The sequence below is a fragment of the Pelophylax lessonae genome (assembly GCF_965119305.1).
Source record: "Pelophylax lessonae genome assembly, chromosome: 7".
Taxonomy (NCBI): Eukaryota; Metazoa; Chordata; class Amphibia; order Anura; family Ranidae; genus Pelophylax; species Pelophylax lessonae.
The window spans coordinates 211,987,014-212,001,625 of NC_138774.1; the positions used below are offsets into that span (position 1 = coordinate 211,987,014).

The window sequence follows — 14,612 nt, forward strand, 5'->3', positions numbered from 1 at the left end:
AGCAGTTTTACATTGTTTATTGTCCTGTAGCCACAAAACGTGCTCACAGATGTTTCATGTTTTTCCCCCGCAGAGGAGATTGAGAAGAAGCTGAATGTGTACAGAAAAGGGTGCAAAATACGAGAAATGCTCATTTTCTGCCAGGTAGCTGATTACGTTATTATGTATTACACAGAAAGCTGTAAAAAATATTGTTGTGAATTATCATACCTGTACACATAGATATTATTCTTCTCACAGTGTTAATTAAACTACAGCAAGTCAGATAGGGCCCAGATTATTTTCTGTCCAGCATTATGTAGCCCTTTCCTCCCAAGCCTTACTGTCTTTCATTCTTAGGATTTCAGTTCTTTCAATCACGGAGTCTCAGCATATGGGTGTTACCTGGGGTGGTCTACATGCAAATGCACCCTGCCCAGAGAACAGCCACTCCTCCCAACTGACACTTACCCATCAAGGCTTTTTTGATATTTGCATAGCTCCTTCCAAGAGCAAGTGCATCAGGGTTGAGTCCCGGTTCACACTACCGCGACTTGTCAGCCTGACAAGTCGCGGTCCATTCAGTGCTATGGGAACCGTTCTAATAGGAGCAACTCAAGTCGCTCCCACTTAGAAAATAGTTCCTGTACTACTTTTGACAGAAGTCGGAGCGACTTGCATTGACTTCCATTATGTGAAGTCCGTGCAAGTCGCGCCGAAGTCGCGGTGCACGGCGACATCACTAGTTGCCCCCGAAGTCGGATCGCCATAGTGTGAACCGACACTAAGGGTTCATGAGAGTAGTGAGGTGGGTGCTGTTATTGTTTCAGGAAGCCATGTGCAACATCCTGCCAGCCCCTCCCATCAGCCATGATCTGCCTGCATTGCATAGAGAAGAGCAGAAACCTAGCCATGATATATCACTGGGTCTAAAATAAGGTATTAAATGAAAAAACAAAAAAAACATTGTTTATAACAGGGAAAAGCAAAATATAAGCAGATTAACCACCTTCCGCAAACCGACGTACCTGTACGTTGGCTTGAAGTGAAGAATTGGTTGTACCAGGATGATATAGGCATCAACCCTGTATTGTTTTAAGAGGTGGCGGTTGGCTTTAAGCAGATAACAACTGATGCGGCTCAGCAGCCGCTATCCCAGTGAGCGGGGAGGAGGGGACATCTCTTCCCCCACCTTCCTCTGCCCGGGTCTCCGGTCCCACCGGGAGACCTGAGAAACCAGCTGGCACTAGCTGGTTTGAGTTCCGAACAAAGACAGTTTCAACTTTGATCGGGTCTCCGATCATGTAAACCGGAAGCAACGTCACTTCCGTTTTGAAGTGCAGTGGAGGGGTTTGGGGTATTTTAGATCTCCAATCCCTCCATAAAGAGTACCTATCACTGCCTAGTACTGTCACAAGGGATGTTTACATTCCTTGTGACAGCAATACAACTCATCAGATTTTTGATTTTTTTTTTCTTTTTAAAACAGCGTTTAAAAAAATAAATAGGAATTTTTTATTTTTCTAAAGCGCCCCCGTCCCCCGTGAAATCGCACACCAGAGAAAACGCATACGAAAGCCGCACCCGCAAATGAAAACGGTGTTGAAATCACACGTGAGGTATTGCCGCAATCATCAGAGCGAGGGCAATATTTTTAGAAAAAGACCTTCTCTGTAACTCTAAAGTGGTAACCGTTAAATTTTGAAACGTTGCCTATGGAGATTTATTAAGTACCGTATGTCACCATACCACAAGTGTGTGCAATTTTAAACCATAACATGTTCGGTATCTATACTCGGCGTGACGACATTGTTCACAATATACAATAAAATTGGGCTAACTTTACCGTTACATTCTTTTTAATTAAGTGAAATGTATTTTTTCCCAAAAAAAAAATTGTATTTGAAAGGCCGCTGCCCAAATACCGCGTGACAAAAAATACTGCAATGACCGCCATTTTATTTTCCAGAGTCTTTGCTAAAAAATATATATATGTTTGGGGGTTCTAAGTAATTTTCTAGAAAAAATACTAATTTTAACATGTAAACAACGTGTTAGAAATAGGCTTAAGTGGTTAAACATCAGCTTTAAACTGTATATTAGTGGATGAAGTTGTGCATCTCTGCCATTTTCTCCTCTCTGCCCTGATCCAATCTCTTTGGAGTTAAAGGATATCTTAGTGTAGAGGGAGGCACAGGTGCTAATCAATTCTATTAGTGGAATATGTCAACACATCACCAACAAATGTCACAGCATATAAGAAATAAATATAATTTTAGGCCCCTTTCACACTTGTGCCACTTGTTCTGTCACTTAGGACTGCAAAGTCGCATGACAAGTCATACCCCATGGTTTCCAATGAGTACCATTCATATATGTGTGACTTCTAAGTAGTCCCTGCACTACTTTGGTCCAACTTTGATGCAACTTTAGGTCCATAGACCTCAAAATTACACAGGCATTGCTTCAAGTCGCATCAAGGTTGTGGGACTTTCAGGTCGTACTAGTGTGAAAGGGGCCTTAGTCACATCTGTAGGAGAGTTGTGTGAGCCATTTTTTTTCCTCACCCCCCTCTGCTCTTCTTCCAGGGGGGACCTGGCTACCTCTATCTGTTAAAAAATAAAGTCGCTACTTTTGCCAAAGTGGAGAAGGAAGAGGATCTTATTCAGTAAGTTGAATAGTCTTGCCCCCATTACACTACCTGCTATACCAATTAAATTAGCCTTTCTTATGTATTCCAATGACTTTAGAATGCCACAGAAGCCTAATTAAGTTTCTCTGTAAAACTTTCCATTATTTGCCAATATTGTCTGTCTGTGTGTAGACGGGTTTATTACAGCACGGCGCAGCTAAGTGTTTGTACATGAAATAGAACCGTGGATAATTAGTTCTTTCCGCGTTCTCACTTCTCATTAATTCTCTCCTCGCTGCTGTCTCAACCAGGAGTAAATGTTTGCAGGTTAATGACGTAGGGAATGGAAGGGTTTGTGCTCACCCTGACCCTTTGATGTATGAAGGGCAGACTGTGAAATTTGTTTGGCGATTTAAATCTTTCTCAGCTGGTGAGGGGGATTTAAATGCAGCGGAATTTTTAGTTCATTATTGAAAAGGCTTGTCTGCTACAGAGCCAACAGGCTCATCTGATAAATTCACAATATGCTTACCATATCCACTTGCCGACCGCCCCATAGCAGATTTACTGCTACAGGGCGGCCGCACTGCGCAGAATCACATAAATACACAGGATCTTGCACTTCCGGGTTTTGGTCGCAAGACCCCCCCCCCCCCCCCCGCTCTCTCCCACTGTGATTTTACACAACAGGTCTCATAGACCTGATGTCTGCTGGCACCCGCTGATCGTTCGGTACACTGACACAATGCCAGTCTGCCTATGTAAACGTGCTGTTCTGTCAGTACAGAAGACATGGATCCTGTGTTCCTGTACAGCAGAAACACTGATCCATTCCTTCCACTTGTAAAAGCACCTCCCCCTACTACACTGATTCACCAGCTAGGCACACAATTAACCCTTTGATCGCCCCTTCCCTGCCAGTGTTATTCGCACAGTGTCACTGGTCCCCAAAAAAGTGTCAGGTGTCCGATTTGTCTGCCGCAATATCACAGTCCCGCTATAAGTCGCTGATCGCCACCATTACTAGTAAAAATAAATAAATACAAATATCCTATAGTTTGTGGACGTGATAACGTTTGCACAAACCAATCAATATATGCTTATTGGGATTTTTTTTACCAAAAATATGTAGCGGAATACATATTGGCCGAAATTGATGTATAAATTGGATTTTTTTTTTTTTTTTTGGGATGTGTTTTAGAGCAGAAAGTACAAAATATTATTTTTTTTTTTTTCAAAATTGTCGTTTGTTCTATGTTTATAGCGCAAAAAATAAAAAAAACGCAGAGGTGATCAAATACCACCATACCATCCCTCTATTGGGGGGGGGGAAAGGACATATTTTTATTTGGGTACAGTGTCGCACGAGCGCACAATTGTCAGTTAAAGTAACGCATCGGCGTATCGCAAAAAATTGCCTTCTGGAGCTGAAGTGTGTGTATATATATATATATATATATATATATATATATATATATATATACACATACAGTGTTGGGGTAGTTACTCAAAAAATTTAACTAGTTACGTCTGTAAATTGTAATGAGATTACTTTACTAGTTACTGCATTTGAAAAGTAATTTCACTACTTATTACTTTACTCTCCTCTTTCTTAATTGACCGTGTAGAAGAAGATACATGACACTCTTTCTGCATAGAGTTTATTGTATAAACACAGACTTTGGGAAACATGAGAAGAAAACCTGAAAAAACGGAATAAAACATAAAGTGCAACAAAAAGTCATAAACTTCATCCCTCTCTATTCCTCGAAATAACGATTGTATCGCACGGCTTGGGTAACGCAGGAAAGCGCGTTCCTATAGCCTAGTAAAGTAGTGTAGTTACTTCCTATAGCCTAGTGAAGTAGTGTAGTTACCAATATTAGTATTGTAACTAGTTACATTACTTCGTTACCAAAAAAGTAATGTAGTTACTGTTATCAGTTACTTTGTAACTAGTTACCCCCAACACTGTATATATATATGTGTATATATATATATATATATATATATATATATATATATATATATATATAGTCCTTGTTTCTTTGTGAAAATGGGCCTATTTTAAAGAAAGCCTTTCAGGGCTATGTCACATTAGCAGCCCCTGTGCTGCCTAAAAGCGCACTCATCTGCTCCTATGGTGTTGCTCCCTCGCTTGCTGACAAACGGTAGAATCTCGCTCTGTTAGCAATTGTGAAGCTTGCAGCAACTTCCTGTTGCTGCACAATATATGAACTACTGATAAAATTGTGTGAAAAAGTGCGCTGATAAAAACTAAATGTGCTGCAACCAAAGATGTATAATAAAGTGTTGAAATAAAAGAGTTTGGTGTGCTACAAATGTGAATGTGTACAACTGGAATTGACAATATACATAGGCGTGCGCACGGGGTGTGCCCAGGCACACCCTAATCACCCTCCCCTGTCCAGGGTCGGCAAGGTGTCTGCACACGGACACTGGTGTCCATGAGCGGTCCTTGCCGAGTCCGTCGCCACCACTGACTTTTTCAGTCGAGTCTCACTGTCTGAGACTCTTCCCGACTCTTCCTTTCACTGAAAAAAATAGCTGCTCCGCCTCTCTGCTGCCTCCTCAGCCAATGGGAACAAAGTGTACACGCCCCCTTCCCCAGCGCGCCTTGTTCGATATCTGAGCAGGAGATGCTGACTGCTGGAGAGGAGAGTACAGTACACAGTCTGTAGCCTTTAGAAGAAGGTAAGTTGGGGAAGATAATCTAAATGTATTTTTTGCCAGTACTTACCCTGCCGAGGAGGGGGAGGGGCTGTGTTTTCTCTTCCTGTCTCTGAGTCAGTTAGTTGTTTTTTTCTGTGAGGAGCAGAGCAGTGCACTGATTCTGGAGAGAGGATATTCTCTAAACTTCTCCCCCAATCATCTCTGCTACACCTCCCTACTCATTACCTGCCCACCTCCTCCTCTTCTGCATTACCACATCCAATGTCAGTGAGCTGCTGGAGCACTGCAAGTACCAGCATGCCAGGAAATTGGGGCAGCAGCAGTGTATTTAATCAAGCTGATGTTTAAATGGAAAGTGCTGGTGTGTATGTGTCTACTGTGTATGTATACTGTGTATATGTATAATGTGTGTGTATACTGTGTATGTGTACACTTTGTATGTATTCTGTGTATATGTATACTGTATGTGTGTATATGTATACTGTGTGTGTATACTGTGTATATGTATACTGTGTGTACTGTGTGTGTATACTGTGTATATGTATACTGTGTATATGTATACTGTGTGTGTGTATACTGTGTGTGTGTATACTGTGTGTGTGTTTACTGTGTATGTGTTTACTGTGTATGTGTTTACTGTGTATATGTATACTGTATGTGTGTATATGTATACTGTGTGTGTATACTGTGTATATGTATACTGTGTGTGTGTGTGTACTGTGTGTGTATACTGTGTATATGTATACTGTGTGTGTGTATACTGTGTGTGTGTATACTGTGTGTGTGTTTACTGTGTATGTGTTTACTGTGTATATGTATACTGTGTATGTGTATACTGTGTATGTGTATACTGTGTGTGTGTATACTGTGTGTGTGTATACTGTGTATATGTATACTGTGTGTGTGTATACTGTGTATGTGTATACTGTGTATGTGTGTATACTGTTTGTGTGTATACTTTGTCTGTGTATACTGTGTGTGTGTATACTGTGTGTGTGTATACTGTGTGTGTGTATGTGTATACTGTGTGTGTGTGTGTGTATACTGTGTGTGTGTGTATACTGTGTATGTGTATACTGTGTGTGTGTATACTGTGTGTGTGTGTTTGTGTGTATGTATGTGTGTGTATATATATATATACTGTTCAAATCAATATGAACCCAAGGTTGGCCCAAAAAGTGTGTGTGTTGTTATATATATATATATATATATATATATATATATATATATATATATATATACACACACACGCACGTGCGCGCGCACCTGTTTGAGCTTTGGTTTGAGGTGCACACCCTAATGCCATAGGCTGCGCACGCCTATGACAATATACAAACGTGTACAACTGATAGTGACAATATACAGAAATAAAGTGAAAACAAAATACACTGTACTGCATGTTCCAGAAACATTAAGGAGTCCCTCATTCAGAATGATCTACAGAGAGTCTGCATAATTCAATGCTTGGAAACAGTGGGATCTGGTAAGCAGACCCCCCCCCCCCCCCCCTTCACGTGTGGGTGAATTCCAGCATAGCACCCTCTCTGGTATATCAGAGAAGTGCCCCTGGACCGATCTTTCTGTTTATCTGCCCTTATTCACTTTTCATCTTGTAAGCTGTGAATTCACAAGGTGGTGGGAAACCTTGACATCACGATTGTTAACATTCCAGCAACACCTATTCATTTCTCAGATTTCACCAGTTTGATAATCCTTTGGAGTTTTGAGAACATTGGTCTCATTTACACATTGGATTGCTTTTTAAGTTTTGGTGGAGATTTACCACGATTATGGACACTGGTTCACAGAAAATACAGTGTATTTTGTTTTCACTTTATTTCTTTATATTGTCACTATCAGTTTTACACGTTCACATTTGTAGCACACCAAACTCTTTTATTTCAATATATGAACTACGCCTGCCTTCTCAGACTTCCACAAGAACAACCTCAGAAAACCCAATTTTTTTCAGTATGGGCAGATTAAGCTCACCCCCATCCCACAATAAAGCTGTTGGTGTTGCGCACCAGAATTGCCTTATGGTGGAGAAAAAGTGCATATACTTTCAGTAAGCTGGTCTCTGGAGCAGGGACTCTGATGGCATCCCAAGGTCCTGCCAGTGAATACATTTGATGTGGCACCCTAGAGTGCCTGCTAGTCATTACCAGCCGTAGTCTACACTGGGTATACACTAGTGGAATTTCGAAAGAAAATTCTTAGGTAATTTGTACAAAAATTCTCATTCAAAAGTCGTTCATGATTACGCTTGCTTTTAACATTTAATTTTGGAAAGAATTGACTGTACCCAAACAAACTACATAAACTGTAAGAAATTTGAACATTCAATAAATGATTTTCATCCTCCTTCAAAATTTCTTGTCAATGATATAAAACTAATGTCGATTTGATCCCACTAATGATTAGAAAAAGGAACCAATGTTCTTACAACATTTTTACAATGAAAAATGTTGAGTGAAATTCTACTAATGTATTCCCAGCTTAATTCAGCTATACAAAAACTTACTTTAAGGCTGGGTTTACACTTAAATTTGATGCAGCTTACAACAGGGGTCCGGTGCATCCCTGCTCTCCGTTTCAGGGACGAATCAGGCCCACATTTTTGCCTAAATTCGGACCTAAAATGGAGCCAAAGGCACACAGGACCCCTGTGCAATCTGCTCTGCAACTTCCACAGAGAAGTGTGAACCGACTTCATTTAGAGCCAGGCACACTCTCCTGTCATGCGAATTGGGTGCGGGGAAACCCATATCCAATTCGCACTTGGGTGAACCCAGCCTAGAAGAAACTTGTAACAAGAGAAACAATGGCAGCTGCCACTATCGACTATCCTCTTCTGAAAATATTTTCTCTCTGCCATGCTGAACATTTTATGTTATAAAAAGTTCACAGCTTTGCAAATACTTAAGCTGACCATATATAATTATTTCCCACCTTAGACACCACCATCTGTAGAGTGCCTATATTGTGACGGTAGAAACCTCCATGTCTGACTATTGTTGGGTGATTTGAATGTTTAACAAGTAGGCTTGAAAACATTGTCTAACCCCTATTATTGCCCCAAAGATAAGCTAAGGAGATCTAAGCATACAGTGGGGTCCACCAGTAGGCATAATAGCCTGTGTCTATAGCTGCCATTAAAATATCTTATATATATATATATATATATATATATATATAAATATGTAAGTTTGCCTGTGTGGCTGATCCCTTATTACACAATCTGTTAAGGAGGGAAGTAGAGTGAATCCAAATTGAGTGTTTTCTCCCTTTAGTGTATTTAATATAAAAACCAAAAGATGAAAGAGCAAGCGTTTATTACTGTGAAAGCCACTTTACACAGCAATAATGACTCAAAATATGCAATCATTGGAATTATGCTGTATTGTTTTTGTGCAAGTACAACTTCTATTAATGATACCTAATTCTATTTTGTTTTCTTTTATAGATTCTGGAGAAAGCTTAGCAGGTTGATGAGTAAAACCAACCCAGAACCCAATATAATCCATATCATGGGGTGCTATGTCCTGGGAAACCCTAATGGTGAAAAGGTATGGCAAAATAAACAGCTTGCCTACTAAATAGAGGACTCCTATCCCATTCAAAGAGAATTTGAATGGACCTAAATGTTCCAAGCTCAGCCCATTCTTAGTCTTCTACAGTCCTGCTCCAATACAGCATAGCATTAAAGCTGAATTGCAGGAATGTAGCCACTTTGTAAAACGTGCTGGCTTACCGGGGGTTAGATTCAATGAGGTGCATACCACCTTGTGGACTCATCTCTAAAATTTACAATTTATATTTTTACTGAGCGCCAGGAGTACAGCTGTCACTATACTTTCAGCGCTCCAACGCTGGCCCCAGCTCCTGCAGTTGCAGAGTCACATGCAACAGCTTTGCCTGCCCCTACCTCCTTCTCCCCAATCACACAGCACTTTGTATTGTGTCAACCCATTCCCAAAATACAAAGGCTCTTGTGAATATGCAGCTTCAGGGAGAGGTGGGCTGTTGTGTAAGAAATCTGCGTGTCCGTTGTCAGAACTCTGGGAGTATAGGTATAGCGCTCAGTAAAATTGTTAGTTGTACATTTCGATAAATCAACAATGTGGCATGCACCTCATTAGACTTAACCCATAGTAAGCCAGTAAATTTTAGAAAGTGGCTGAATTCCTGGAGTTCAGCTTTAAAGATGGATTGCACAGCACTTAGTTCTGTGACTGGTTAATTCATGAAAGTAGCTATTATGAGGGATTATTTAAAATTCTGAAAATTTGGATGGTCTTTCTGCCTCAAGTGGTCTTATAATTTTTCCTCTACAGTAAAAGCATTATCCTCATTAATTTCTCAACAAAACAAAAAAATTTAAAGGGTTAGTTTACTCCCTTACTAGTGCTTTCTAGTTCTGAATGAGAACTTCTCTGTCTTAATTCTAGACTTCCTGATCACCTGGGAGTTTTTTTCTTTCTGTACCCTGATTTGTGTATTCCAGGATGTCCTGTTACATTCTGAATATTAGAAACCTTTTTAGCAGGGATGCCGAGACCCCTTTTATAATGGCCACAGCAGATGAGCCAATATCTCACCAACAAGGTCCAAGAGACAGAAGAACATTTCTTGATTTAAATATCAATTTTGGCTGGTCTTGCTTTTTAAATCTAATATTTTCTTTAGTGTTTTAGCTCTTTTCCATTTGGAGTATTTTTCCGGTTGGGTTGAGTTAAATGTCTGTCTTTTTAAGCTTTTCCAGAATCTGAAGAATCTAATGAGTCCACACCGGATTGATTTCAAGTCTCCTCTGGAACTGTCTGCACAAGGTAAGGGCTATTGACCTGTTCTTAGAACATTGCCTGTGAGAATATCCATACATCCTATGACAACACGGGCTGCAATGACTGGCATAATAATTACTTGTCTCCATGCCCGGCGCAAGCCAAAGCTGCACGTCTCATGATGGACGTAATATCTCGGGGGTTGAGGAGAGCATCTGCTCAGAGTTTTAATTTTCCACTCATATAATTAGACAGACTTGATTAAATCTCCCTTGAGTAATTGAGATCAGCCACACTGTCCATGTTTGTCACCATCTTGGCAGATACTGAGTCTGAGTCTTGTTTGCAAGATGAGGCATTGGACATATTCCAGAGCTTAGCAGCATTCGCTTGTAATTGCTGACCTTCCATCAGGAGATGACGTCATAGAGAAAGCATTTGTGGAAGAGCCAATCTTCCTGGCTTGGGAAGTACAAGTCACAGCTGCTCCCGTATTCCCAGCCTTTGATTAATAATGCAAAGGGCAATTATCCAAATCAACCAAATGGAGATATTTTATTTGTTGTTCAAAATGTGAATACTTGATTGGTTAAAACTGGTGATTTCAACTTCTTCTTGATCTCTTCTTGATCTTGATCAGTAAAATACAGCTTTATGCAAGTATTAAAAAACAGCCTTTAGTCCAGTTATGTTTTACATAAAAAAGCTAAAACCCAAGAACAAAAAAGGAATACATTGCCATTTACGAGTTGATTTATTACACGCTTATCCAAAAGTACATTTAACCTCCCTGGCGGTATTCCCGAGTGTGGCTCAGGGTTAATATATAGTGCCAAAAATGGTAACCCCGAGCCACACTCTGGATTACCCCACAATCAAACTTACCTTCCACTGCGATCCCCCCGCCGTCCTCCAGCCATCCTCCCGCTGTGTGCTCGGCCGATGCCATCACTTGTCTTCTTGTTCCCTTCCCTGCGAGCGCCGCGACGCAGGGGGTGGAACCGGCGGAAGATAAATAAATAAAACAAATGACTTGATACAGCGTGATCTGTTAGAATTACAACTTTGTATCATGCCATTTTACCACAGGTTTTTTACCTAGTGGCTTTTCCAGTGCCCTGCCTGTACTTTTTTGCGGTTCTTTGTGCCTGGAAAATTGAGAACGTCCATGGCGTCCAAAAAGCGTTCTTTTAGCTCAAAAGCGCTTTTGGACAAACTGGAAAACAGTGACGATGAATCAGATTTGAAGAACTGAGCGATAGTGATTTGTGGGAAAAATTGTCATCACGTACTAAAATTGACGACAGCGACGATTTTGTGAATGAGCTCAGTGATGTGCGAACTTGGTGCTCTATTGACTGCGGTACAGATCAGGCAGCGCCCCCAAGATTCCCATTTACTAGTGCACCCGGTATGAAAGTTGACGTTGACCATGACAACCCCTTGGCATACTTAAAATTATTTCTGACCGTTGAGGTTATTGAAAAAAAAGTTACCAAGACAAACCAGTACAAAGAGCAACAATTGGCTACGCATCGGAAGTTTGCATGATGCAGAAAGTGGGAACCAGTGACCAAAGATGACATTTGGAAATTTCTGGGCCTAATAATTCAGGGAGTGGTGGGGAAACCCCTGCAGAAGTGGTATTGGACAACCAATACATTACTTGCCATTCCATTCTTTGGCACAGTAATGTCAGAGTACAGATTCTCCCTCATAATGAAATATCTCCACTTCGAAAACTATGAAGAATTTGATGGTCACCTCTGCAGTTAGGTTTTGCGCCCAAAAACAAAAAAAAAAAAAAGACTGACAATTTAAAAAATATATATATATATATTTTACTTTCTGCTATAAAGCATATCCAATTAAAAAAAAAAAATTAAATCTAGCTTCTTGATCAATTTAGGCCAATATGTATTCTGCCACATATTTTTGGTAAAAAAAAATCTCAATAAGCGATGATTGATTGGTTTGTGCAAACATTATAGCACTTACAAACTATGGGGTACATTTCTGGAAATTTTTTTTTTTCCAGTAATGACGGTGATCAGCGACTTATATATGCGATATTGCAGCGGACAAAATCGGACACTAACTGACACTCTTTGGGAACCTGTGACACGAATACAGTTATAAAAACATGCACTGTCACTGTACTGATGACACTGGATGGGAAGGGGTTAACATCAGGGGTGTTTAAATGGTTAACTGTGGGAGAGGTGCTTTTACTAAGGGAAGGCATTGATCATTTTCCCTGCTTTGCAGGAACACAGGACCCATGCCTTCCCTACTGACAGTGCCTGCATACATAGAGTCCACTGTACCCGGTGATTGGCTTCTGATCTGCATGATCACAGCAGGAGCGAGCTGCTGGTGGTGCACATTCGCACCCACTACCTTTTATATACTCGTGTGTATAAATATATATATATATATACATGATCCTGTGCACAGTAAAACTTCTATAGGGTGGTCGGCAAGTGAATAAAGTGTTATTTTTTTTTTTAATAAAAAAAAACCAAGCCGGTTATACTGACCTGCTCTGTGTAATGGTATTTCACATAGTGGCCCAGATCCTCCTTTTCTCTTGCCCTCTGGAGGTGATCCTGGCAGCTTCTCTTCTTTGTGTGTCCCCATAGCAAACAGGTTGCTATGGGGACATGTGTGTCTATGGAGCCACGCTTCATAGACTTACAGAGCAGGATTTAGCCCCAACCCCCACTTCCTCCTCACTGCATTTGATTGACAGCAGCAGGAGCCAATGGTTCCTGCTACTGTTCAAGTGCTGTGTGAAGACAGAGAAAGAGAGGGGAGAAGAGATTCAGCTATGCACAATGCTGAATCTATTCTCCCCTCTCTTCCCTTTCACACAGAAAATAGAAAATGTTTTTTTACCCTAATGCAAGGAATGCATTAAAGGCTAAAAATATTTTTAGCTTTAGTATCACTTTAATTAAACAAGCTGAATTTAGAAGCAGATTTGCTACCATGCACAGCTGCACCAGATTTTGCACTCTCCAATTTTAGTAAATCAACCCTTAATTATTACGCCAAACTCAACAGAAAGGTAAAAAAATATTGTTAGCTTTTTATTTCTGTTTCTGACAACACTGGCAAGATTTTACTCACACTTCCTCACACAAATACGATAAATGAGGCGGGGGGGTGAAGGGTTGTCACTGTGATAGGAGTGCACAGACCGCAATATAAACATTGTCATAAGAGTTGGACTACTTTGTTGTTCTTTGAAGGTAAATTACAATATTATACATTTTATGTTTCCCTTTTTTTTTTTTCAGGAAAGCAATTGATCGAAGCCTATTTTGACTTTCGATTATATCGCCTTTGGAAAACCCGCCAGCACTCCAAGTTGCTGGATTACGATGACATCTTATGAGCTCAGTAAAAGGCAATTTTTAGGAGTACTTTTTTGCTGCTTCCCTGGGGGCTGTCAGTCTGCTGGGACCTCCCGCTATGGAGAGCCCGGGACCAGAGTTCGAAGACGGAAATGAAAGGAACAGTCCGCTGGCGAATATAGCGGTTGTTTTACCTTGAACAGGTGTCGGCCTGAAGCTTGACGAGTTCGAAGACAAGAGCATAGAGAGAAAGTGGAGAAAGTGTCTTCATACTGAGCTTCAATAATTCAGGGCAAAAACAAACAAAACAAAGAATCATCGGGTCCGCTATCCTAAAGGTCCTCGTAAGACATTAGCTCAGGTTTTATTACGAAAAATAATGTTAACTACTCTTGCACTAGAGAGCAAGGACCCCGACTAGCCTTCATAAACCACAGCAAACTTTTTTGTAGCAAACCCAGGTGACCTTTATTTCCTTCAGGCGGAGGATGACCAAGAACGCCAAGAACGAGCGCCACAAATGCTGTACAGCTGGCGTTAGAAGCAGGAAGGCTGGACTTCTTTAGAATTAATACATTTATGGATATAGATATATCTATATAATATATACATATATCTTATTAGGAGGTTTCTAGTAATTTCATGTGGGGTGACTTAGGATACAAGTGCAATTTTTTTTTTAAACAATTAGCGTATTTAATTGTTATAAATAAATGTGCAGAGGATGTTCAGCTACCCTGCACAGTGTGTTTTGTGACAGAGCAGGACACTCTATACACAGTAGAACACAGTCTTTTGTAGTCACCTAGATCACCAGCAATCATGTGTTGTTCCCCTGCTCTCCTACCCAACGGTAGTTCCTGTCCCACACACTGTGCTTCGTGTTACCAATTGTGTCTTGAATAGTGCTGGTGTCGCCAAGCAACCCCACCCTACTTTTGGACGTTGTACTCTGCACACTTCCGCATCCATCTAGCACCTTGCAATATATGGATATTATTATGTGAACATAGTAGGCTTCAGTAGAATTATATGTACAGTACACTTAGCGGAAAATGGTATATATTTACATATATAATTCATTTATAGGGGACTAGCCATATCGATGGTATAGCCCATCTTTGAAGAGTGTCAGGTTTTTCTCTTCTCTGGATGGGACCT

The 14,612-nt window shown here is 40.5% G+C and overlaps 1 protein-coding gene across 1 annotated transcript in view; it reads left to right on the forward strand.

The window, feature by feature from the left end:
- The window catches only part of NSMF (NMDA receptor synaptonuclear signaling and neuronal migration factor), a 90,129-nt gene extending 75,878 nt beyond the window's left edge, over positions 1–14,251 (forward strand). Inside the window, exons 10-14 of the mRNA XM_082264415.1 lie at positions 74–144; positions 2,568–2,647; positions 8,772–8,874; positions 10,062–10,137; positions 13,395–14,251. Of these exons, the coding sequence (XP_082120541.1) occupies positions 74–144; positions 2,568–2,647; positions 8,772–8,874; positions 10,062–10,137; positions 13,395–13,492 (428 nt within the window). The 3' untranslated portion in view covers positions 13,493–14,251. The remainder of the gene's footprint in view (positions 1–73; positions 145–2,567; positions 2,648–8,771; positions 8,875–10,061; positions 10,138–13,394) is intronic.
- Positions 14,252–14,612: the final 361 nt, after the last annotated feature.